At 42.2% G+C, this 25,861-nt stretch overlaps 1 protein-coding gene across 3 annotated transcripts; it reads right to left on the bottom strand.

The window, feature by feature from the left end:
- On the bottom strand, positions 1-25,291 carry dachc (dachshund c). 3 transcript variants are annotated; one of them, XM_040140137.1, is made up of 11 exons: positions 24,364-25,291; positions 16,527-16,636; positions 13,208-13,318; positions 9,672-9,850; positions 7,538-7,658; positions 7,277-7,411; positions 4,559-4,755; positions 3,742-3,892; positions 2,705-2,833; positions 2,405-2,476; positions 1-1,032 (listed from the first exon to the last, which is right to left on the bottom strand). In XM_040140137.1, the coding sequence occupies exons 1-11, from the start codon at positions 24,945-24,947 to the stop codon at positions 995-997; spliced, it is 1,827 nt and encodes a 608-aa protein (XP_039996071.1). In that variant the 5' UTR covers positions 24,948-25,291; the 3' UTR covers positions 1-994. The 3 variants fall into 3 exon arrangements, with proteins under 3 accessions (XP_039996071.1, XP_039996070.1, XP_039996069.1); XM_040140136.1 differs by having other exon boundaries at positions 3-1,032; positions 2,405-2,509; positions 3,742-3,889; positions 24,364-25,280; XM_040140135.1 differs by having other exon boundaries at positions 3-1,032; positions 2,405-2,509; positions 24,364-25,280.
- Between the last annotated feature and the right edge of the window lie 570 nt (positions 25,292-25,861).

Raw genomic sequence — 25,861 nt, forward strand, 5'->3', positions numbered from 1 at the left:
GCTTTTAAACTTTGTCAACCTCCTCCATCCCCGGAGGAAACATGATAAAAATGAGAACAGCCACAAAGTGGTAGTGCATCGTCAACATGTTTCTCTAAAGGACAGTTTACAAGTGACCCTGCTCAGCACCTTCCTGTCTGTCTGTCAATACTTACGTGCATGTTTTTGGAGATGGAGCAAGAATCAATGTCACACCACTCCCCACACCCTCATATATGTATAGACATGCAAGCACAAGGACCTCCCCTTCCTCCATAAACATAAAACAAATCTCTAGGGTTTACTGTATCAATGACTGCAGAACTATTTTGTTTGTCACAAAAAAGAACAAATAAACTATAATAAAATCCACATTCCAGAAAGGTGCAATGTATTTCAGAGAAATCAAGAACACTATTCACGTAAAAAACAATTAAACAAATGAGGAATTCAGAGACGTGAAAAAAGAAAAGCACTAACACAATTTAATAAAAAGGATTTGTATTGTTCGTATTGTCAAACTGCACTACTGCATAACATACACAATACAAGTCATTTACTGACTGTACAACATGCCATTATGTTTTTTGATAATAATAATAACAAAAATGATGACTATATATATGTACACAACTCTGTAACAAGGATTATTCAGCACTTGTCCAGATAAACAGCACTGACAAAAAACAACTATGGTCATCTTCATCTAGGATCTAAAAACCTTGATTGAAAGAAACACACTCAAACACATCATCAGAATAAAGTACTGTTCCCACTACAGCCAAGATTCAGTCATAAATGCAATAAATTAAAACAAGAGAATAATGGAAAAGTTCAAATGTCACCCTTGAAATGTAGGGGAGCCCTCTTGAGGAGGTGGAGATGTGTATCTCGGATGCCACCGCGCGGCTCCGCATGCCTGTCGATTGTATTTCTCATAAATGAGGAATTTTCATCGCTCCATTCTTCCATCCATCCGTCCGTCCATTCAACCGTCCATCCTTCCACCCCACCTTCAGTACATCCCAGTGGTCTGCAGGAACACTCTGCCCTCTGAAATCCACAAAGAAAATCCAGATTAATAAAGCACAATAAAAATTCTAAACATTTAAACTCTCCTTTTAATAAGTTGTGATAAAAATTGAATTTTCTGATTCTCCAGTGACTGTAACAGTAAGAGGAAAAAAGCTGTATAGAATTAATTAATTTATATACATACCGAAGAAGGTCCTATACAACCAGATCATTAATAAAAGATCATTGGTCTCAGTTGAAAGTGTTTTTCGCCCCCTGATCCCTGTTTTTGGTGATAAAACTTCCTGGCACGAAGAAACCACATCCTGCCCTGCTGTCTGACAGACAATTCCCCTTTAAATGATTTATTACTCGGTGTTAATTATGCAAATGATGTCCAAACAAACTCGTCACGAGGACAATTAAGACAGCCGTTAATTAGTGGCCAGTTTTCTTCTTGCTTCACTGACATTCAATTAAAAATTGCCTTTGAACAAGCACGCTGTCTGCTACGGCGGTCCTGGCACGGTGTGGAGCAGAGGTGTGCTGGAACCATGCATGCTTTTGACGGGGCCAGGCTAGATGTCACGGCCATTTCTTTTTCTGTCTGTTTAAGGTGTTTTTGGTATTTGGTATTTTCTCATTAATCTATCCCTGTAAAGACAGTAAAGTTGGCGAAATAAATATATTAAACCCCTCTCTCCCTTAAAACGGTAGCCCCAGTGAACTGCCTCATGCTTCATTTCATTTTGTTCAATTTCTCAGGAGCGGTCTCCTTGGGAAATCTTTGAAATCCCTTCCAGTAGACTGGTCAGTTAAGCATCTAAAGCAGTGAGTAGATGAAATAATGAAATCTGCTGTCTGAGCTCAGTCGACAGGCGCTAAATCGATCCCCACCAGCATGTATATAACTCTGTTTATTTCACAATTCTTACACATGACATTGTGCTTTTTAGTAAGCATGACACTCAAGTCACGACTGGTAATGTGTAAGTAATTACCACAAACTTGGTGCAGTGCCACATACCTTTGCTTTTAAACAAATTCATTCATACTTTTTTTGAGAAGTAGACTCTAACTCAAAAGATCATTGGCTCATTCAGCCAGTATTACTAATTTCAGAGAGAGCAGCTTAAAAAATGTTTTAGTTTTAAAGTAACATTTATGTTTTTACTTAATTTACTGGCACACAAATAAAAAAAGATATGAATTTTCATTACTCTATAATAAGGTTGTTTGTCTTAATTCCCCTTAAGTTGTCGTTTGGTGGCAGGATGTTTTAGCACTGACAGCAGCTTTTCTGCTTCAGTCTTTTCTGTCGAAAAATTACACATTTTTACTGGCCAGAATGTGAAGTGTTTTTCCCAGCTACGCACTGAGGAAGCCGTATCTGTTATCTCAACACCTGTACCTTGTACTGTTGCCTTGGTGTCCAGCCTGTTGTCACCGTGGTTGCTCCCATCCACTTCCTGGGTCACAGAATCTGTGTGAGGAGGGGCTGCTGATGATTGATGGCCTGTAGTTTGGTCATTAATTAATAACGACACTTAATTAGAGGCTAATGAACAGGCAAGGCTATGTTGCACTGAAGGCTTGGTGACATTTAATATGAAAATGAGGATTACGCTGGCTACAAAAACTTGAAGCCCAATTGTGAGTCCTAACGGGAATATAATACATGATATCTTTAAAAAAGCTCCGGTGCCTGCACCTGCGTGTGTGTTGGCAGTGTGCAGCAGGCTGTGTTCTGCCTGATCGCGGAGTTTGACCTCCTCCTCCAAGGCCTCCTGTAGTCTCCTCTTACTTCTTTTTTCCTTCTTTAGGCGTTTCTGGATCAGAACTAAATGGAGAAGAAAAACACGAAGAAAAAGAAGAGGAACAAGAAGAAGAACAAATAGAAGATGAAGGACAGATGACAAAGGATGTCAGATAAGTACACATTTACAAGTAAATGCCTATAAATTAAATGATTCAGATGCTTCTAATACTTATTTGCCTCTAATATATTTTTTACATTACTTCATTTTATATCTATTGTTGTAGGAATTTGTTTATTATATTTCTTTGTGGTCTCCCTGCTTCCTGACCTTCCTGGATTTTTACAACAAGAGATTTGAGGGACTTTGACGGTATTGTGACCTTGTTTGACAGGTTTGTGACAAAACTGAAGCATCACTGCTGGTCTGAGTGATCAAAACCCTATTTTACTACTCCCCCATACACTGTCACCCGCAACAAGTCGACAATATCATGTGACTGGCTGCTCTGGGTCAAATTCTTTAATGTGACCTTCCACCACAACTCCATCTGGGGGTGACCTTATCAATGAAACTGCCCTTGACTAGCATTTGCTCTCACTACAGTGTAAATGACAGCTTTTGTGAACCTGCCAAACTTTGATTTCGATTGTAGTATACTGCCAACCTCAGTCTAATTCACCTATGCAGTTGCTTTAAGGAGGTATTATACAGTAGGTTTCCTTACTTCCTGATCTAATTTTCAAGTTATTGGACGTCCTGTCAGTTTAGAAGTGGATTAGACCAAACTGGTTTTGCTGCACAACAGAATTGTCAGTGTTTAGAAATAAAGATCAGCACCATGCAAGTGTTTATAAATTCTTGAGAGGAAATTTATCACTGATAGTTTCGAATGGTAGCTCTATAAAGGTAGTAAAACAACATTTTCCAACTGGAATAATTTCCATGGAAAAATCTACCTATACTGTACGTGATGCTTAATGTGGTCTACCTCTGTTTTTCTGTTCGATGCTAAGCTGTCGCTCCAAGGTCTCTCTGAGCTCCCTCTCTCGGACCAGCTCCATCTTCAGCTCTGTCCTCTCCAGCTGGTCCTGCTTCTCCTGCGCCCGGGCGTTTTCGATGGCAACCCTCAGCAGACCCTGCTTGGAGACACACAGGCACACATCAACAGGTTACACACTGAACAAAAGCCAGGAGACACATCTGTTTTCTTCAAGCATTTAGAAATTCACCAGAGAAAACCCGTACTTCACTTAAGCCTAAGTAAATGTTTCTCTTTAATGACGCTTAAACAAAGGCAGCGTGTTTTTAAACTTTCAAGATTAAAAGAATTTCAAATGAGCCACAGTTAATTTAAAAAAAAGTACTTAAACCACCTCACTGTAAAAGTAAAAAGATCACAATGAATTTGGCTCTTCTTCAGGCAATTCCTGGGTTCACTTAGGTTGGACAAGAAAAAAAACACATATGATTTTTCCCCCTGAAATCAATGCTGATCTTTTAACCCCATACTAAAAATGGAACTGCCACCACATGCGGGTCAGATGAGGTTAAAAAGATGTTTTTTTTGTCCTGTGAAATCCAAACCAGTGAGTGCTTTCGTTGTGACTCTGCCATAACAAAGGCATGTAACATCTGAGAAGCGAGTCACCACACGCCCATCCCAATTACTGCATATCTTAAATGTCTGCCTTGTCTGCTATTTGCCATTTCAGGAAATCCCAAAGAGTGGCTCACCTCCCTTCTTATTCATCTCAGAGTACAATAACAACAATAATAATAATAATAAAGCCCCTGCAGAGCCTCACCTGGATGTTCGTGAGCAGGGTCTCTATGGAGGACAGGCCTTCAGGGAAGATGAAGGGAGTGTGGTGGAGACCTGCTGGGAGCTTCTGTCCCGCAGAGTACGACACCCTCTCACAGCCCTCCCTGCCTGATGGGGGTTTCTGGTAGACTTGTCTATCACAGCTCTCCCTGGCTGTCTGAGTGGCCAAGGAGCTGTTATCTGGTGGGCAAAGAGACATCCTGAGGTCTAGTCAGAAAGGCCAGAACAATAATAAGCTACAATATGAAATCAAGGTTAAATGCCAATTTCTATAATTTATAGCAGTGTTTACACTAATTAATGTGTGTGCAAGTGTGTGTACATATACACAGAAGACCTATTTTGGGGTTTTGAAAATGTGGTTACCCTTTATTAGATGGCACTCTGCCTATTGATAATGCATCACAGCTTGACGTCTCCCATAACACAGCTAAGAAGCTGCATTATGGATGTCCATCTGTTTGTAAACCTGAGAACTGCGCGTTCCTGATTCGTGACAGTGAGGGAGGTGAAGATTAGCCATTTTCTGCATTTTTTTCCCCCCACACCAGGCAGTTGCTCACTTTACGCGTTTTACTGTCTTCCGAGGCACCGAGGACGAAGACGTTCTGGGAGTCCGGCGGTTAGTGGAGCAGAGACGAGCGTGAACGTGCGATGTGATATCTGGCACTTTTTCTCTGTCTGTGACAAATGACAGTGTTTTCCCCACTTAGCTGACCACAGCATCTTCTGCTCCAAATCCACCCACCTCCCCTACTCTGCCTCGGCCACATGTCTTGGCAACTGTCACATTCAAGGTGTTTCACAGATGAGAAGCAACCCCCCCCCTTTCTTGCTAAAAGCATTGCTCTGTAGAGAAAGGTAATTAGCAGGTGCTGGCGAGCTCAGCGGAGGGCATCCAACTACACTCCTGTGGCTCGCATACAGACAGACACACACACACACACACACACACACACACACACACACACACACACACACACACACACACACACACACACATTCGTACCCGCTGAAGTGCGCAGTCAGCAGCGTGGGCTCCCCAGGCTCCTTGGATGTGACTGATCCTTTATTGAGTTACTGTTTTACGCCTACTTTACCTCACACTCACACACACACGTTTGGCATAAATACACACACACATGGACACAGCTGCCAGCCCGTTTGATCATTTACCCATCTCCCTAACCAAGGTCACTGTCTGTTTTTCTCTTTTCTCCCAACTCCATCTCTCTTTTTCCCCTCTCTTATTCCTCTCCCACCCATCCCCAGGGCTAATGAACTTCACCACGTGAAGACTGCCAGTCAGCGGAAGAGAATGGGAGAGAGGGAGGGAGGGAGAGAAAAAGAGATACAGAGAGAGAATAAAATTCTGCTGATGTTTGGTTAATGGGAGTGAGGTGTCAGGGATGGCCTCTGATCTTTGCTGCATGGATACGTTGTTCAAAGACCACTGAAACAGCACACACAGCCAAAACTGACTCGCATTCAAACACACTCAGAGATTATCATGCAATGGATTGACAGAATGACAGTGCTGAAGTGCTCTTTGAAACGCTTTTCAATCCATGATAAACCTATCCTGTGATGTTCTAGGTCAAATACAAAAGCCGGCAATCCAGCAAATGTACATGTGTTTCATTTGCATGCAGGAAAATCAATTGAAAATCAATTGCATAAATGTGATGTGTGATGCATGGCATTCACGTTGTTGGTGCCATCACTGTTTTGTCAATATCTTCACAGATACCTGACAGCATCAGAAACCTTACCTGGGAGGCCTTTGTGATTTTTAGATTCGATTACTGAATAATGTAATTCAGTATTAGAATACATTTACACGGGCGCGTGCACACACATACAAACTCTTTTTTTTTTCTCACTCGCTCTCTCCCTCTCGCTGTAGATTTCTGCTGACTGTTTGTCCTTGAGCAGTCCTCATTAAGCTAATGCAAACCTCCCTGACAGAGAGAACCAAACAACTGACGTTGCAGCGCCGTGGCAACGCAGGCCCTAACGACAGGGAGGCAGTCGTTATGCAGATGAGGTCCAGCTGAGAGCGCAGGAGGCTGCCTGGCTCGTTAGGCCGCGGCCCGGCAAATGGCTCGCTAATGTAACACCGCTTCCTGGTCTAATGGAGCCCTGTTTTGCAGAATTATTTGTCTTTGCTCTCTGCGGGAAGCCTGGGGGCTACCGACAGCGAAGAGGAGAGGAGGAGGAGAGGAGGGTTGAGACGGCAAATCCTTATCGACCTGTTACTGAGATACTTCTCTCTGGTCAAACCGTCAAACCCTTTCTCTTGTAAATGAACAGTGTTAAATAAACTATCACAGAGTTGCCACAACTGTTTAAATCCACGGGTATGACATAGATGGATTGGATGGAAAATGAAAGCTTGTTGTACTGTATTGACAAACTTTTGACAAACTGTTCAAAGGCAATTGATTTGTCTGACGAATAATCATTACTCATGAATAATCATTAAATGATTAATGACTGTAATGTACAACAAAACTGCAAGAGCAGTCACAACAATTTTATTCAATCAATGAATCTAATGTAAGACAATGCATGATACTTTTAAAATAAGACTAAAGACACCTAAATACAAAATGAAAGTTACATTTAATTTTTTTTTTTTTAAAGAGCAAACATAAACCAATGCTAACCTAAGTTATACAAACATAATCGTGTATCTTACCTATGTCATGATGGCTCCTCTTGCTCTCCTTGCTGTATTCCACTAGAGTCACATCTGTCTCTCTGGACCCCTGCAAAACGCCAGGGGAGTGTCCCAACACACTGTGACTTGATGACAGGCCGTCATGGAGTGGGTCTGGAGAGAAGATATTAAAAGTCAAAAGACCATAAATCCCTCACAGGTATTGTTATGGTTAAAGCGTCCCCAATTTTTGTGAGAACACAACCTTGCCGGGGGTCGATGACACGGGTAAATACGTACGTGTGGTTTCTGCAGTGCGTTCTGTGTGAGACGGTGAACTCGACACGCTGCTGCTGTGATTGGATGACATCTGAGCTTCCTCCAATGAAGGAGAAGGCGAGGGACTGTCACGCACTCGTTCCTACCAAACAACAAAAATGATTATAAAGAACCGAAGTGAAACCGTAACTTCAAGGTTCTGTTCCAGGAGTAAGAAAACTTCATTTAAACTTCAGTTAAAACCACGAAGATTTCAATTTATCAAAGCAACTGCGGTGGTGGGTGGCACTTTGTCTTAAAATATGGAAAGTGAATCTAAGGAACATGCTTCATTTTTTTACATTTAAGACTGATGAAAGAAATGCTAAATGAGAGATTGCAGTGAATCACAGAATGTAGCGGAACAATACTGCCCTAAAAAGGCAAAGTTTTCAGGCTGTGTAACACATAAAAAGCTTGTAATGTCTTTTATGTTTTCATTTTATGCCTTTTAAGGTTAATCATTTTACCTAAACAAATTACTCTCATAGACCATACATGGTACCTTAAAATGTAGACTGAATTCTGGATTGCATAATCTTTAGTGAATGCAAGGTGAAAATGCAGTTCCCCAATGAAGGGGTGTTATTTCAGTGTTCTTGTTCATTCGTAGTAGATGGTTTAAGAAAACAAACTTTATTTTGGTAATTTACATATTATAGTTCATAGGGATTGTGTACCTCTGTTTTACTGTGTCTTTCTCTCTTCTATTACAATTTATTTAATTCATTATATTGACACATTTAAATATGTAATTCAAATGTCAGAAATTGTGTACATTCCACTTTAAAGTCAAAAGCTGAGACGGCAGATCACAAATAAATGTAGCTACAACTGTCTTATTTAGTTATGACAGATAACAAACTACATTATCAACATTACTATCAAAATGGAATTTTTTTCAAGTACAGAGAGAGATAAGAGTTATATATATATAAGGCTAGCCTGTGGCTATCTTGCCATCTAGGTGATCCCACAGTCAAAAGGCATGGAGGTTAGGTTAACTGGCGACTCTGAATTGCCCGTTTGCCTGAATGTGAGTGTAAAGGGTTGTTTGTCTCTGTGTGCGACCTGTCCAGGATGTACTGCACCTCTTGCCCAATGTCAACTGGGACTGGCTCCAACCCCTCCACCACCCTTTAACCCTATAGCTAATGGATGCTTTAGCTATCTCTTTGTTTGTCTCTCTGTGCAAAGTGCGACACTGAGATTTTCAATGAAATTGCACATTTTTTGGCATTATCATTTTTATATGGTAAAAGAGATGTTGAAAAAGTTTCTGGCCTTATCTCATTTTTGACTAAATATGTAGTAGCTGCATTCCAGCTGAATAGCGTCACCTCCACAAATTACCCAGTCAAAAGAAAATTTCGTTTTTAGGGAATGAAAAGGCCCGGAAACAAAACATGGTATTCTTTGGTGCTTACAGAAAAATGTGGTGCTCATTTCAAAAAGCCTCGTAAAACATCTCTGGACCCAGTCCCGTGTTTCAAAAACAATGGTCTGCGTCGTTAAAATAACGACCGGAGACATTACTTCCTGCTACTGATGAGGACATGATGTGATATAATACTTTGTGAAGAGTGATGCCCACAACATGAATTTTTTGGCAATTTATAATCCTTCCAGAGCTCCTTTGATTAGCCTTAAGAGTGAACCCCCAATTTTTAAGCAAAGTGACAAACTTGGCTAAGAGGATGGCAGTTTCTGACTGTAGGCAGGATATCTCAAAAGTTTAAAAATAGATATGGGATGGCCTTAAGCCAAGGAACAACTGATTACATTCTGGTAGTGATCCAGAACTCGGATATTCACCAGTACACAAATACCTGTTTTTAGTCCTTACCATAGATGTAAGAAAGATAGAAATCTGATTATAAATTCTGCATGTCTCTTAAATTTAAGGTATAAGGAATATGCCTTTGGATGTTAAAAATTAGTTGGAAATTTATTTAATGTAGTGTTGTCTTTTGTTTCTCCAAATATCTAATTTTGAACGACCACTTCCATGTAACCAAAACTCTGGTTTACGTTACGATTCCCGCGTGTCACGCGGACTCATACGAATTCCGGCCGGCGGTCAGATCCGCCGGGGCTGATGGGCCACGGAGCTCACCTTAATGACGGAGGTGGGAGCCCTGGCCGGGGGGTTGGCGTGAAGTTGCGCCACGTTGGCCATGCTGGCCAGTGTGCTCAATCGGTTCATCTGGCCCATCGCCATGGACACGGAGGCCGGGGCCAGGCTGGCAGGGATCAGAGGATGTGACATCATCATGAAGGGCAACTGATCCAGAACTGGGGGAAAGAATACAATAAAAAAGAATACAATGGAAAAGTATTGAAGGGAGGAGAGAGCATAGTAGAGTACAGTAAGAATCTGTTGTTTCTCTTATGGTAAAGGTCAGACCAGCAGCTCTGTTTAAAGGCCGTCAAAGCAGCACTTTAAATACAGCCAACGTGAAACAGGTATCGTCTCTCTCGTTTTCATTTTTGCTTCAGTTATATGTATCCATCAAAACTTAAAGGCCTCCCCCTGCTCAGTCCTGTGGTGTGTACTGAACTGAAAGCCCACAGCGCCTCTGGCTCCCTGATGACAGGACTGGAACTGGACATCGATATCATTCCTCTGTGATGTCAATATTACCTGGTTGACTGCTCTGCTCCTAAACCACGACTCAAAAAATGTGTGCGCATGTGCATGTCAAGGGTTTTAGAGATGAAGAGTGTGGAAAAAGATGAGCGCAGGAGGAGAGTAGATGAAAAAGGGAGTGGAGTAGACGAAGACATGACTAAAAACACTCGTCCTGCTCATTACACGACATAAAGATGTAAAGACAGCGATGGCCTCAAAATGTTGTTGTGAAGCTTGAGTGTCACCTGCAAAAACACAAATTCAGCCTCTCAAGAGTTAAGAAAAACTGGCTAACTTTTCTTTCATTCCCTGGCGATCTTGACGATAATTCAACACGTTTTCAGCGGTTCAGACCAAACTCTTATTATCTCGGCCAATCTGTTGTTCGCACTCCTCTCTTTAAGACAAGCATCCACTATCTTTAAAGAAAATCCTTCCTCTCAACAGCAACATAGTGGGTTGTTGCAGTCTCTCTATTCATGAGACAAACAATCCTGTTGGGGGGGATGACATAAATATTTATCATTTAATAAAAGGAAAAACAAAAACAAAAGAAACACAGGGAGGAAGTGGAACAAAAGAAGCTGATGGCAGTCCTGGTGCTGGGCCAGCAATGCACGCTGGGTAATTATAAACACAAAGGAAAAAATCTTGGACTCTATTCCGCACAATTGTCACAAATAATAGAACGAGTGCATGGAAACAAAAAAAGGCTATCCAAAGAGGAGGGATGAAATAGAGCAAATAAAGGAGGGAAAGGAAAGAAAGAGGGAAAAAAGAAAGAAAAAGAGAAAGAAAGGCAAAGAAAAGGCAAACTAAGACATAAAGAGTGAGGCGTTGACTTTATGAGTCAGGCTCGCTGGACATATGTGCAGTGCTTTGTGCATTTGGCAGATTAGTCTCTCACTTGCCCAGAGCAGAAACCAATCCAAACAAAAGATCTGTCTGAATGGAGCTAAATAACCAGATGCTCTGACAATCAACTAGCAGCCAACTCCAAATATTAAGCCTTGGTTAGAAACCAGCACTCCCCCCTCCCCATCCCGGCCCCCTTTCCCCTATATTTTCATTTTTCAGTGTCCTTCTTCTTAACTCTGTTTTTTTCACTTTCTCTGCCCTCCCATCACTCTCTCTCATGTTTCATTAAAAAACATCAAAAGTCAAAGTGCCTCTCTTATGTTTATCCAAACAAACCATTACTGTAAACAAACAGTTACTGTAAATTTCCCAGAAGATCTTGTTAAATGCAGAAATGGCTGCTCCCCACTCTTCCCCAGCCCATAAGGTGTCACACTCAGCATTTGTGAGTGTGTGTGTGTAATCTGAGACTGCCTTTGTAGTGGTTAAAGATTCAGTAGGGGTCTATCTTTCCCATAAGGCCGTGGGTGGCGGTATGGAAAAAAAACATATCGTGCTTATGTGTGTATGTATGCCTGTGCTGTGTGTTTGTGCGTGTGTGTGTGTGTGTGTGTTTCCACTTGACTCTATCATTAACAGTGATTAAGCTTTACAGGTTTATAATGGCTGGTGGTAACCATGCCACCAAACTGCGCACAGATGCTGGCAGTCGTAACTAAGTGTACACAATGGGAAACAATGCTTCAGACTGAGAGTGTTTACAGACACGGGTACAGCGAAAAATTTACTACACACACTCACATACATACAAAAAAAAACAAAAACAAAAAAAAAACAAAGCCAAATATAAGCTTAAAACATGTGATGATTTTACTTTACTCTCCGTGTAATTTCTAAAAAACACAAGAACAGTTTCTTCTGTTTCATTTCTGTCCTAAAGCCTCGCAGTATGCTCCACATGTTAAGTGTATGTGTCCCGGGTTGATAGCGTATTCCACACAGACCTCCCATAAGCCCTGTCATCTGTCTAAACACAATGATGTCGCTTTAACCTGTCGATAACAGAGGGGGCAGCGTGTCCGATTTGTTTGTGTGTGTGTACCGGTGTTTGCGTGACAGCGTCCGTGCACGTGCGTACGTGCGTGTGTCCGTTCCGCCATCGATTGTCCGGCGTTTGTCGTTTGCATTCAGGATAGTGAATTAGAGAGAAGACTATTGATTAGGTTTCAGACTCTCATCTTATTCATCTCTCTATCATGCCGCTTACGCTTTGCTCTCGTCCACTGGTGCTCCACTTTTGCTGGCTGCTCTCCTTCACTGCAAAGCCAGCGATTGGTGCAGTGAAGGGAACAGTTTTCAATATCACGTGACTAAAAATTATACTTTAACATGAAATCAGTAGCCGAAAGGACTCAGTTCGAAAATTAGGTGATTCTGTGTTCTCAAAGGTCAAAACCGTGAATGGGAACCTGCTGCTTAGTCAGCTCTTTTTTCCTGCAAATCCTGATCTAACATTACTTGATATGACAGACCAATGCCATGTTGAAGATGAGTAACAGAGCTGGTTTGGGTTTAAGCTCTCTTGATGTGATGACTAATATGTACTAATGATTTGCTGGCAACATTTTAACGCTACGGAACAGATGACCGACTGTGTTTTTCAGGATGCCTTTTCTGAATCTCATTGAATCCAACAAGTATGCAAAAAAATCCAAGCTGAAAGAAATATTCACCCCCTACAGGCATTTATCACAACCTGAAAAAGTAGGAAAACAATACAAAATTGGTGATTAAAAAAAAATATTCATATTTAAATATATACAAAAAGAGCTGCTCCTTATGTTTTGATGGTTTGGATTGCGTGACCCAGATGTCTATGTCTAATGATCAGAGGAACTGACTCATGGCTGCTGTAGTTTGTTTTTCATTCATCGTCTCTCAGAGGAAACGTACATGCAGCAGAGGTGATGTCATATCCTGGTTTTAATCAGCTTCGTTCAGCAGTCGCACATAAACACAGCTGCTCAAGTTGTATTGACATGGCATCACAGATGTGTACAACTGTGCAACATGTTATACGCCCGTGATTAGAAATTTTGCACGCATTAAATATGCGTGTGTGTGTGTGTGTGTGTGGGGATGGACAAACAGACAAGACTCACCTAGTCCCGGGTTGTGGTCACCGTTCTCTCCGTTTGGCCCGCCATGTTGCTGGTTGCTGTGGTAACCGGCCATCGCCTCCAGCTTGATCTTCTTGGCCAGGGCAGACAGATCTGAGGGAGAGAGACAGACAGATATAGAGAGGAAGAAAAAGAAAAAAGAAGGAAAGACAGAAAGAGAAAGAATCAATAAGAACCAGATCAATGGCCCACGGTGGAGGATTAGAGCGGTGGGTAGGCAGGAGGCTGTCATGGGAAGACAGAGGCCAGCCATTCATTCTGACTGCACCGCTGCACTGGCCGTTTAGTCTGCCAGGGAATCAGCGGTGATAGGAACAAGCCAAGACATTCATCTCTCCCACACAGGGACATCACATCCCACAGTACATTACATAGGACGACACTCAGCGGCAGCTCCACCTTTTAGCCAGAAAGTACTCCTTTATCAGTACGAGTTAGGAGCATTAGATAAAAAAGTGAGGATAATGTTTAATTGGGGTTGTGCGCTTTTGGTTAATACGAAATGGAGAGTGACAAAATGTAGAAGCAGGGCAGAGCTGCATTAAAATTTGTGTCTTGAACCTCAGAAGGTAGTTTGACCCGCAGAGCAACCTTTAAAACTCTATCTTATGCCACAGAAAATTAAATATCTCTTGCACTAATACAGACAAACACAGAGAATTATTAAAGTTGGACAAACCACGCAACTGTGCAAACACCACTGAGGAAATGCAAACAAACCATAAGTCTTAATTTCCTGATCTTGGATACATCTAAACACTTGCAACAAACTGAACCGCTGAGTGTTTTTTTTTCCTTACACAATGGGTGTTTGAGGTGAATAGTCTCTCTGTCCTACACAACGACAACCACAACAAATTGTTCCTTTGCTTCTCATCTTCTCTCCCTCTCTTTCCTGCCCTCTTCCCTGCTCTCCTCCCATCCCCTCTCCTTACTTTACCTTTTCAAATGTCAGCATCACAGCGGGACATAAGCCACCGTGTTGCGTGTGTGTATGTGTGGGAGCACGAGGGTGAGAAAAAGAGACTAAGGAGGATCACATCAAAGATTTTTCCTGCCTTTTACACTCAAATGTCCTCCCTCTCTCTGTCTCTTTCTCCCCTCTCATGTGGCCAGTTCTAATCAGTAGCGCTGACATTGCAGCCGTGCCCTCTCCTTTGGTGGAAAAAGACTCTTTTCCCACTGAGAAAGATGCTCTCGAACGCTCACACATACACAACACACACACAAACACCTTTGAACAGTGAGAGGAAGTGGAGGCTAATAGAAAATGGCTTCTTTTGAGGCGGGGAATGAAAAGATCAGGTTGCAGTGAAGAGCACAAAGCCAAGGGCAACTTTGAGAGCAGTGAGGTGCCAGAAATTACTTTTCTCCCTTTCTCTGTGCTACACTCACAAGCACAGGCACACACACACACACACACACACACACACACACACACACACACACACACACCACAATAGGGACTCAAACGTGCAACTGTTTGTGACAAGAACAAGCAGCACTATAGCCTTTAGCATGCAGTTGACTAAGAGTGTTCATGCAATGTCAAAATACAAAACTAAAATATAAAACACACAGATCTACAGATTCGGACATCACAAATAATGGTTTTGTTTTTTCATTATTAATAATCCTCAAAATTAATATCATAATTGAAGAGACGATTAAAGGGTTACAGTGTCATTTACACAAGGAGAACTGGAAATTTCACCATAGCAAACAAACAAATTGTACATCAGGCTTAACAGTGGTTTCACGGGTTTTGCTCAACTTAACAGGAGACTTTGTGTAAAAAAAAATACCAAGCTTGCAACTTATGAGTTGTTTCTCTTGTGTCAGCAGTGTGTATGCTAGTTTTATTAATCAACACAGAGGTTGGCTCCCAGAACCCCACCTAGTCATACTTCTGATGATGGGTAAAATGTGCCATTATGTTGGTTTGCAGGAAAAGTAGTGATGAAAAAAAAAAAAAAAAAAAAGTATCTATTCTGCATAAGCAGCCTGGTCTTTCTTAAAAAACTTTTTTCTGACAGCTGGAAAGTGCACAAAATTTGAACTCTGCCAGCAGCTCTTCAGAGGGCTGTAGCAACAATGTGCCACTAATTTCTACTATAACTTCTGTTCAGTTCTGAAGAAATACAAACCCTTAGATTATGAAAAACTTGTGAAAAGGGGGGATTTAGAAAGTCAGAGAGGCTTTCTAATTTTAATGAATCTTTGATAGAGAATACACCGGCAGGTGAGTTGAATGGATTTTGCCATTTTTAAACTTTCCTGTGACTTCTGTTCATTCTTTTTTATTTTAAAGAGTTCACTATAACTTTTAGTTTAAACATCATATTGTACTCTACCGGATTATTTGTTAATAGCACTGTATGTTTCATTGACTTACACCTGAATAAAATGACAGTAATTTTAGTATTACAATAAGTAGTAGTAGCAGCAGTAGTAGTTCTAGAGGAGCAGTATTGATGGCGTAAATAATTTTAAAAAGTTATAAATAATTAAAATACATCTATATTACTAATCAGTTTTTTAAATATTTTTTTATTTTTGCAGATAAATCAATTTGAACATTTCCACATTTTTACCCTTTGCATTGAAATGCTGTGTATAACTCCTTGTGTCAGAAACTACAAATCTTTTCCAAAACATGGAGCATTTCTATTAATTTATCTATTTTCCAATTTCCTTGTTCTCCTCATTACAACTTCACGTTCCCAAAATGTCATGTGGCTGGACTACAGGCTCTGATGTGTTGATTCTTTGATCCTTAGACATGTAAAGGAAAAAACTTCTTCTTCACCAGGCTGCACTAACTTCAGTTCAGCAGCTAAACTTCTGTGTGATTCAGAACATCTGTATCCCTGCTGCACAGATCTCCTGCCTGACAGTTTTCTTTTTTATTAATATATAGAGTGAGGGCACGAGTTATTAAATGAACTGTAGACTAATAGATCCCAATCAGGACTTTTCTTTGGTGGCTCTGTGATTATTGTGGAGCACTAGCAGAATCTGTCTAAACTGAAGGAAAATTAGATAAAAATCTTGGTGATGAAATCAAACTAAACAAGAAAACAAATATGTTGTGATTGGTGAGAAAAAAACTGAATCAAACACAAACAAAACACTGAAGTACCACAAAAGGAAAAAACTTATTTCTGTTATTTTTCCACAGATTCTTGTTGACGGTGGTAGTTTAGTATGTCTGTGCTCCTGTGTGCCCTCGTTTCTAAAGTACACGTGTGCACAAGGGTATATATGAACTCTATGTGCGTGGTGAGGTCTGGGTGGTCACCTGCAGGAGGCATGATCCCAGCGTGCATCAGACCACTGTGGGACAGCATGTGGTGAGTCCCGCCCTCTGTCACACTTTGTAGCCTCTTGGGCGGTCGTCCAGGCCTCGAACTGCAGGCAGAAAACACGCAGGCTAACGTTAGTCATTAGGCAGTTTAATACTTTACTCCCTCAGTCGGTCTGTTTCTCATGCTGAGACTGAGATGGGTGGCCAGGTTATAGAAACTGTCCTTCAGTCTGCAAACCTCTGATCCAGCTGAAATGTCAACAAGCAAAACACTGAAACCTGACCGGTTCCAGGAAGGCTGCTGTACAGCAAATCTGTCCTCCCTGTGGATATGAGCAAGCAAAAAAGGAGTTTCCCTATGGCATCAATAAAGCACCTCATTACTGTTCAGCTTACTCATTCATTTGTTTGCTTATTAAATGTGTTTGCTCGCCTCCTACTCTCTCCATCCTTTCCTCATTTGGCCATTCATTCTCTTTTTCCCGCCATGTCACAAATTTTATCAATAAAGGCTGTGACTACAAGCAGATTCACATGCTTTGATTGAGCTGGGCATGCTCAATCAATCCTGGAGGAAGTATGTGAAAAACTGTCAGACATCACTTTGGCTCTGACTAAACGGTGTGAATGTCCTGACAGGGGAAATGACACGGGCCACATCAGGCTTAATGACAACCAGCACAGCTCATCTCCTTTCATACCAGCCTGACATTGGATAACATGAGTCTGTGAAGTCTGTGTCTGTGTGTGTGTGTGTGTGTGTGTGTGTTTGTGTGTGTGTGTGTGTGTGCGTGTTTGTGATATTAAAAGACAGAGTGAGTGAAAGAGGGAAAAAGACAGGAAAGAGGAGATGAACAAGGTTTGACAGGGGGCAAAAGAAAAAGAAAGATCAATAAAGATGAAAAGAGAGATGGAGGGAAGGATGAGGAGGTGTAAAGTGAGAGGAAAAGGTGAGAGGAAACATATAGAGGGAGATCTGAGAGAGTGAGAAAAGGTGGGATAGAGTAAAAAAAAAAAATGTAAAATAGGGACTAGCAGCATAGTATAGACTAGCAGCAGCAGCAGCAGCAGCAGCTTCCTAGCGTGGGGTGTCTTTGAGCAGATTTTAATTAGAATCTAATCCAGCCGTCATTAAGGCCCCATAAACGAAGCTGTCAGTCAGGAGATTAATGGCGCTGCATTTGCATATTGCATATAATTCATCAATTACCCAGCAGAAAGGACCAATCCCCTGTTGACACACCCACTAGCTGAGAAGGGGGTAGATGGAGAGACACAAAAAGACAGAGAGAAAGATTGTGTAGTCACTAACTGTGGGAGAAAAACAGGTAGCTTGTGTGTGTGTGTGTGTGTGTGTGTGTGTGTGTGTGTGTGTGTGTCTTAGCGCATACCAGTATGTGTGTGTGTGTGTGTGTGTGGTTGTGTCTGGTATGTGTGCGTATGAAGTGTTCAAAGGTTAATTTGATGAGCCGATGAGCTCCACAGTTCCTGCCCTCAGTTTTAATGAGTTGTTATTATTGTCTCTTATTATGGGCCCAGACCGACTGGGATGTGACAGCTGACATCAGATATCAAACTCACACTCAAACACACACACACACACACACACACACACACACACACACACACACACACACACACACACAGGCACCTTAGACAGTGAGAGAGAAACACTCAGGTAGACATATACATATTCACACACAAAAAATGACATAAAGAGAAGTAGCAATGTGAAAGAGGGATGAAGTTATGAATGTGTGTGTGTGTGTGTGTGTGTGTGTGTGTGTGTGTGTGTGTGTGTGTGTGTGTGTGTGTGTGGGAGGGGGAGCGTGTATGGGAGTGTGTGTTTTTCTTTTGGAGGCCGGGGTGCATTCACATCACACACAATATTATTTGCAGTGCATATAGAGCAGCATACTGTGCTTAACAAAAGCAGGAAATGTATTTTTAGTGCTCAAGTTTGAAGGTAAAGCAACACAGTTCCACTGCAACTCATGTTGAAACACCTCAAATGAACACACACACATGCTCGCACACACACAAACATACACACAGACACAAATGCAGAAGCAAACACCAGTGGGGGGAAATAAAATACACAGAGACCAAAGTCTGTGGTTGGTTTTTACTGCAGCCGCTTCCCTTTCTCTTACTACTGTTTATTTGCACACACTAATTAATGGCCTGTGTGTGTATGTGTGTTGATGGGTGTGTAGGTTGCGTGTGTGCCTTTGTATATGTTGCATTTTAGGGGGGCACAAAGACCTGGAACCTAATTTTGTGTTTAGTCTGCAAGTGTGTTGATACATCAAAGTGACCCGTAGAGGGAGGTCTATGTGTCTTTGTGCGTCTATGTGTGCATGCGAGTGTGTTTTATGTGTGTGTGTGTGTGTGTGTGTGTGTGTGTGTGTGTTTGTGTGAGGTTGGAGAGCACCGGTTCCCTGAGGTAGGATTAATGAAAAAGCCTTTCATGGAAAAGTCATCAAGCTGAGGGGATGGAATGAGAGAGAGGAGGGGGAAGAGAGAAAACAGTGCATTGTGTGTGTGTGTGAGTGTGTGCATGTATAAATTGTGTGTGTGTGTGTGTGTGTAAAAGAGGGGGGTGTATGGGTTATGACCTCTTTGTCTCAAACTTTAATTAAAATCTCACCCAGACGTCCTCCCTCATGCCAGCGCTCTGGCCACACACACACACACACACACACACACACACACACACACACACACACACACACACACACACACACAAACACACACCCTTTAAAAAAAAAAGATACTCTGTACATTGAATTTTGCCCTCCAAACTTAGAATGTGTGTGTGTGTGTGTGTGTGTGTGTGTGTGTGTGTGTGTGTGTGTGTGTGTGTGTGTGTGTGTGTGTTACCTGAAACATGAAACGCCAAACATGGCAGCTGGAGCTTAGCACAGGTGGAACAGAAACAAAACGTAACAAAGATGACAGACCTCTCTCTTCCATGCTAACACACACACACACACACACACACACACACACTGCGGGGAAAAAGAAAAGTAATGAAAGAGGAGGAAGTGTTACAGTCAAAACAGTGGAAAAGCTACTGGCTTGGAGGAACTGAGGTGCTGATAGGTAGCAGCTGTGTGTGTGTGTTTATGTGAGTGTGTGTAGGAGAGGGAGAGAGGAAAAAAGAGAACTAGCTCAAACAAGATTTTGTTTGGAATATATTAGTGGCGGTTTACAGCTCCCATGCTCCCGTCCTTTCAATCTGTGTTTATCACACGGGTTTGTATTCACTGTCACGGTCCGGTTTGATAAATCATATCGTCGCCACTGTACGCTGGAAATCTTATGCTGCTGGTTACAGGAGGCAGGGAAAGATTGATGTTGTGATCTTCCTCTAAAAATCGAGGGCTGAAAAAGCTTTATGTGCCATTGTTATTAGGAAAGCCTGTGTGGTGATGTCATGAAAGAAGCAGGCAGGACGACACATACACACAGACACACACACAGACACACACAGACACACACACACACACACACACACACACACACACACACACACACACACACACACACACACACAGGACGTTTGATCATAGCAAGAATCTGATCTTCTAAACTGATACCGCCTTGCAGTCCTGTCCCACATTCCAGGGTCAAGGCGATGTCAAGACTGCGTGTGTGCGTGTGTGTGTCTGATAAAGCGTGTGCTCCATTAAGACCTGTCACAGTAGAAGACATGGAGGCCCTTTCTATCTCATCTTGCTCTTCTCTATAAAACATCAAAAGAGTGTGGAGGTTAAAGTTGAGCCGAACACCCCACCCGGACACACACACACACACACACACACACACACACACACACACACACACGCACACACACACACACACACACACACACACACACGCACACAGCCCTCCTCTCCTTCATCCTACCACTGCTGACATTGACAGTGAGTTATGGTATGGCAGTGGGGCTCAGCTTTGAGGAGTCCACCTTCCCATGCGCACACACAGCCCCGGCTCGCCGCTGCCAACTTACGAGGCTGAGGTTTGCCACAGAGAAACACAAAGAGCAGGCTTTTGTTGCACTCCACAGGCAGCTTCGTCTCATTTATCATTCATCATGATTTAGCTAAGTTTTCTTTTGCCTAATGTTTATTCTTCACCTGCTTAAATGGGTGTTCAAACATTTTCAACATATCACTTAAAGCAACAGCTAACCTACATTACAAAAAAAAAAACATATTTTCTCTTTTGTCTCTAGTGATATCGAGCCATGCCGGTTTTGAGGTGCAGAGGTTTTGACTTTTCTCCTTCCACCCAAATGAAATTAAGGTAAATGGAATTTTTTTTGTGCTGACACCTTTAGAAAATGACGTTTTCAGCAACATCTCTTTTATCCTTCCAGAAAGAGTGTACCGATAACTTTAGATAATCAGCATAACACAATGTCAACAGTTTGCATTCAGACTATTTCATCAGAATTAGGCCCAAAGTAGAACTTGGTCCTGTGAAAACTGTTATCTATCTGACATTTTTCTGTTTTCCAGAGTAACATAGACACTGTTTCTGGAAATGCACATTGTGTAATTTTTTAAATGTCATATTCAATGCTTTGAACACCACAAAGCAATTGCATTCACCTTGATTTTATTGGGCTGGAGGCAGGAATCTTAAGAGACAGATATTACAAAATGAACACAAACAAAACCAAAACTATCTGCATGAAAAATACCAAATAGTAAATGACAAAATATACATTTTTTGTGATTTTTAAGAACCAGCCCTTAAAGCAGCACTGATTGTAAAACTTGTATCTCCTGCTACTTTTCAGGTCTTTGTGTGTAAAAGATGTTTACACACACAAATGCGGAAACCATGAGTTGTTATTGATGCATGGTTTGTTAAAAAGTAACAAGAAATCTTGTACATTACACTCGCCACATTGTAATATAAGGGGGGTGGCATTTCCATACGCCACACAAAGTATGGATACAAATGTACAATATGTGCGCACACACACGCACATACAAACTCACGCACACGCACACACAGTTTGACCTGAGCGAGCTGTTTGATGTGTGTTCCTAACTGAGAATGAAACTGTTCCTTTGTGAGGGAGAAAGAAAGGACGGAGGATCAGGTTGCCTCCTACACGCCATGTTCTCTCTGTGGAACTAATGTCATTTAGCAGCAAAGCCAGCAAACACACAGGCGTGACCGTGTGAGTTTGTGTGTGTGCACGCGCTTGTGTGTTTGTGCGTGTGTGTTAGGAGATGACAGAGAGAGCAGACAGTGTGTGTTTTCCTGTGCCACCTATGCATGAATTATAACTAGGCTTTGACTAAGGGTGAAGTCGGCCCTTCTTCATGGTTTGATGAGTCAGTGGTCAGGGTGTGTGTGTGTGTCTCTCTGTGTGTGTGTGTGTGTGTGTGTGTGTGTGTGTGTGTGTGTGTGTGTGTGTGCGCGTGTGTTTGTGCACAGCAGGAGTAAAAGAGTTAGACAAAGAGGAGGAGGAAAGACAATGATGAACAGAGGACATTTTCGTAACCTCTGCTTCAGAATGTTTTATTTTAATCTTAAAAGAGAACCAGTGAATGAACAAACAGCCAAAAGAATAAACAGCAGGGATCCATGTAAAGTGTTCTGTTAGTCATGTTAAACTATCCGACGAGGTTGTTATTTCTCCTCCAGCCTGTCTGACTGTGCTGGACTGGAAAATAATAAGTGATTGCTGTTTTAATCAGTAACAAAAACCTCACTGAGCCCTGACACTGTCAGAGAGCCGTAACATCATATTCTTGGAGATGTTTTGGGAAATTTTAGGTTTAGTCAGCCAGCCTTCCTCCTTTAACAAAAACCACCCTGAGTATCACTTTTTACCTACTACAGTATGCTGCCCCATCCACACGAGGGATTACTTAGAAACTTCTACTGCAAGAGTGGGGGGGGGGGATACTAATGGCTACCACAGCACATTTGAAGCCTTCAGACAAAGAATCAGGGAAGTCGTTTGAAGATTTCAGACGAGTGATGTTTTCAGATCTCATTAACTAAAGGCTGTTTGAGTGTTCTGTGGATAATTAGAAATGGCGGAGGCTGTGTATTTTCAAGTTGTATAACAACGTTCCCATTAACACCTGACATAGAACGAATCCCAATGCAGCCAGAAGATGCGTCCGAATTTTGTCTTGGTCGGAGGGCCCCAAATGCTTAGGTGCAGGTGTTAATCAACGCACATGGAGCTGGAAGCTGATTCTTACAATAGTTTGTTTCATTCTGGAGTGTTTATGGTTTTGCTCAACAAGTCAAAGCTTGTCTCAAAAGCTAACACCTGGTATTAAAATCAAAATGCAGCGCAAAGAAAAAAACAGAGCCACAATAAAGCACCTGAATGATCTGACCTACACCCAAGAAACATAAAAAACTGGGGATTCGGGGTAATAGTTTATACATTCCTAAATCAGTCTGTTGGTGTCTATCTCTTCACATCTTGATGCACCCTCAATCTGCATTTAATGGCAGGTGTAAATTGGATCATTCTTGCTCCAAGGAGCAGGGATTAACCATCAAACAATATAAATTCCCCAAACTAAGGCTAATCCACACTCCTCTGGATTCAAACCCATGCTGTTATGAGCATGTGGTCTGCACAACAGCAGACTGAGGCACCAGGAAACCACAAATCCCATCCAATTTAGCCCCTTTATCCAAACATCTCTGTGGCGTATTGGATTGATGACCCATGTAGTTGGTCACCATCGGAGTTCTGCAAAACAGCTAATTTACATAATCGCATCATAAACACCGAGAATTCATTTAATCATCTTCTCTGTTCTGATGCTCAGGGCTAAAGAGTGTTGATATGATAAGACAGGGAGTTATTAAGGAAGTAGAGAGAGAGAGAGAGAGAAGGAGAGAGAAGGAGAGAGAAGGAGAGAGCAAGCAAAGGGATCAGTGAGTGAGTGAGTGAGTGAGCTTGTCCTGATTTAAGCTGCCGCTTGGGGCCAAATGAAAATTAATTAATTTCTGTGAAGAATCAATTTCTCAGAATGACAGTGTCAAATTCAATGTGTGCATGTGTGTGTGTCAGAGAGACAGAGAGAGACTCTGCGTGTGTGTGTGTGTGTGTGTGTGTGTGTGTGTGTGTGTGTGTGTGTGCGTGCGTGCGTGTGTGTGTGCATGTCACAGAGAGCGAGAGATCATAGTCTATGATAACATGACAAACTTTTAAGAGTGTTTTTTTTTTTTTATTAGGATTACTAAAATTCATTAACGTCAACACTATCATCATCATCACAATGTTCATCAACCCTTTAAAATAGTAATTAGTAACCGGCCTAGAAGCAGTTATGTGGTAAATAAAAAGGGGTTAGATGGACATCCAGTCAGTCATCATCAAATGGTTTATACAACCAATAAGAACAATAACAAATTCATGTTTTCAGAAAAGATTATTTATGAAATATTCTTTTTCCCCCATATAGTTTACATGAGGCTTCTAGTAGACGCTATTAGCCTTTAATTTATATGCATTTCATGCAGCTATCAGAGAAAGGCTATAGCCAAGTCCTGAAAATTTGCAGAAATATCATGCATTAATTTACCCTAAAACAGAAAACTGAACACCAACGAGGGACCTGGCCTGACCTGCAGACTGATATCACATAGAAAGTATGAAGGTGCGTGGAGAGAGGTCCCTAAAATCCTATATGATCACTGTAACAACACCTGCTGCACCAGCCCCCCCCGCCACTAAAACATAAGCTGGGAAACTCTAAATCCACCACATCACGTCCAGGTCACTCTGCCACCCCCGGCTCCCCTCTCCTGACCCCCACACCCGACTCACCTTGCGTTGGTACAGTCGTTGTAGAGCGTCTCGAAGTCCTGCCTGGAGATGAGTTTGCACCGGTTCACTCCGGGCTGGATGGCTCCGAGCCCCCGCAGCACCCGGACCTGCTCCACGTTGCACACCACCGGGGTAATGTCCAGCCGTTTCAGCTTAGTGTAGACGGTGTGGAGCCCCCCGACCAGGTGCTTGAGAAACACGTCGAAAGCCTGGGGCAGGCAGATGAGCTCCGTGTCTTTCACCGTGAACGACGCCAGCTTGGCACCTTTCACCTCCACCAGTTTGCACTCGTTGTTCTGCGGCGTGCTCTCCACGGGCGACGGGGTGGCGTACACGGGCTTAGCGCTGCTGGAAACGGGGGCTCCTCCGGTCTTCAACGGGGTCCCGTTCGGTAGTAAGAGGTCCGCCCTGAACTGGTGAAGCAGCGCCGGGTGCGCCACCGGAGGAGCCGGGGAGGAAGCGGCGGAGGTGGCCGCAGGTGGTGGAGAGTTGGTGGCCGGAGAGACGGAGCTCGGCGCCGGGTGGTGCCCGAGTGGAGCGGCGGGGAGCAGAGCCGGACCAGCCGCGGTTGCCATGGTGGTCATGTCCGAGATTTATTGAGAAAAAAAAAAAAAAAAAAGTAAAGTTCAAAGTCAACTATTTGAGAAAGCAACTTGGCCGAACACGAGCAGCTGCTAAAGCGAGAGGGAAGTGCGCATTGAGTGTGCCGAGGAAGAGGACAGGGGGATACAAGAGGAAGAGAGGAGTGGAGACAGGGTCCGTGCGTGGAAAAACAGATCACATAGTTGAGTCAGAATGAGAGGAGGCTTGTCTCCGAGCCGGAGATGCTACTGTCACATTATCATAAAGAGGAGGAGCCTGGGCATATTCTTAGAGAGTGAGAGACACGCTCACAGAGAGGGAGAGAGAGGAGAGAGGGGGAGAGCAAAGATTAGCCTACATAAACTTTGGATAAGCCTATTTATAAACGCCTAACGATAAGACACTTTAATATTAATGCTTGTGAAGGGACTTAGTGCATCTGTGGCACTCCAATCAGTCTTCTTTTTTTTGCTTTTTTTTACACCTTCATGGTATCACTGTAATCTTTCCTTAACATCGTTTGGGACCAATAGTTGTGTAACTGTATAATCCTTGAAAAAATATGATCTCATTACTGCAGTTATTTTTCTTGAGAGCAAATATTCATTATATCCATTTCGAAATACAGATTAATATGGATAAGACACCAGAGAGACTTGGGTAAATCTGATAGTGGCCAACAGGATGCTGTAGATATTATAATATACTGAACATGTATACGTTCAATATACTGTGTATATTGAACATTAAAAACTTTTTTTTTTCTGGCTCATAAATATCAAATCAGGTCAAAGAGGGTCTGTATCCTTTGTAATGGCAACCAATATTTTTTACTTTGAAGATAAGAATGCAAGCACAATGAAATATGAGGCCTGCCAAATTACAGGTACATTTATGTGTAGTTTAATTTTGTCAC

The sequence above is a fragment of the Xiphias gladius genome, chromosome 11, assembly GCF_016859285.1.
Source record: "Xiphias gladius isolate SHS-SW01 ecotype Sanya breed wild chromosome 11, ASM1685928v1, whole genome shotgun sequence".
In the NCBI taxonomy this organism is placed as follows: Eukaryota; Metazoa; Chordata; class Actinopteri; order Istiophoriformes; family Xiphiidae; genus Xiphias; species Xiphias gladius.

Bases quoted from the DNA above. Each gene is read 5' to 3' on its own strand.
- dachc (XM_040140135.1), bottom strand. From the start codon at position 24,947: ATGACCACCATGGCAACCGCGGCTGGTCCGGCTCTGCTCCCCGCCGCT. The intron at 2,510-2,704 runs GTGCAGGCACCG...ACCAAACTACAG, and splicing joins CACTGCCAACACACACGCAG to GCCATCAATCATCAGCAGCC. The intron at 1,033-2,404 runs GTACAGGTGTTG...TGTGGATTTCAG, and splicing joins CACCAAGGCAACAGTACAAG to AGGGCAGAGTGTTCCTGCAG.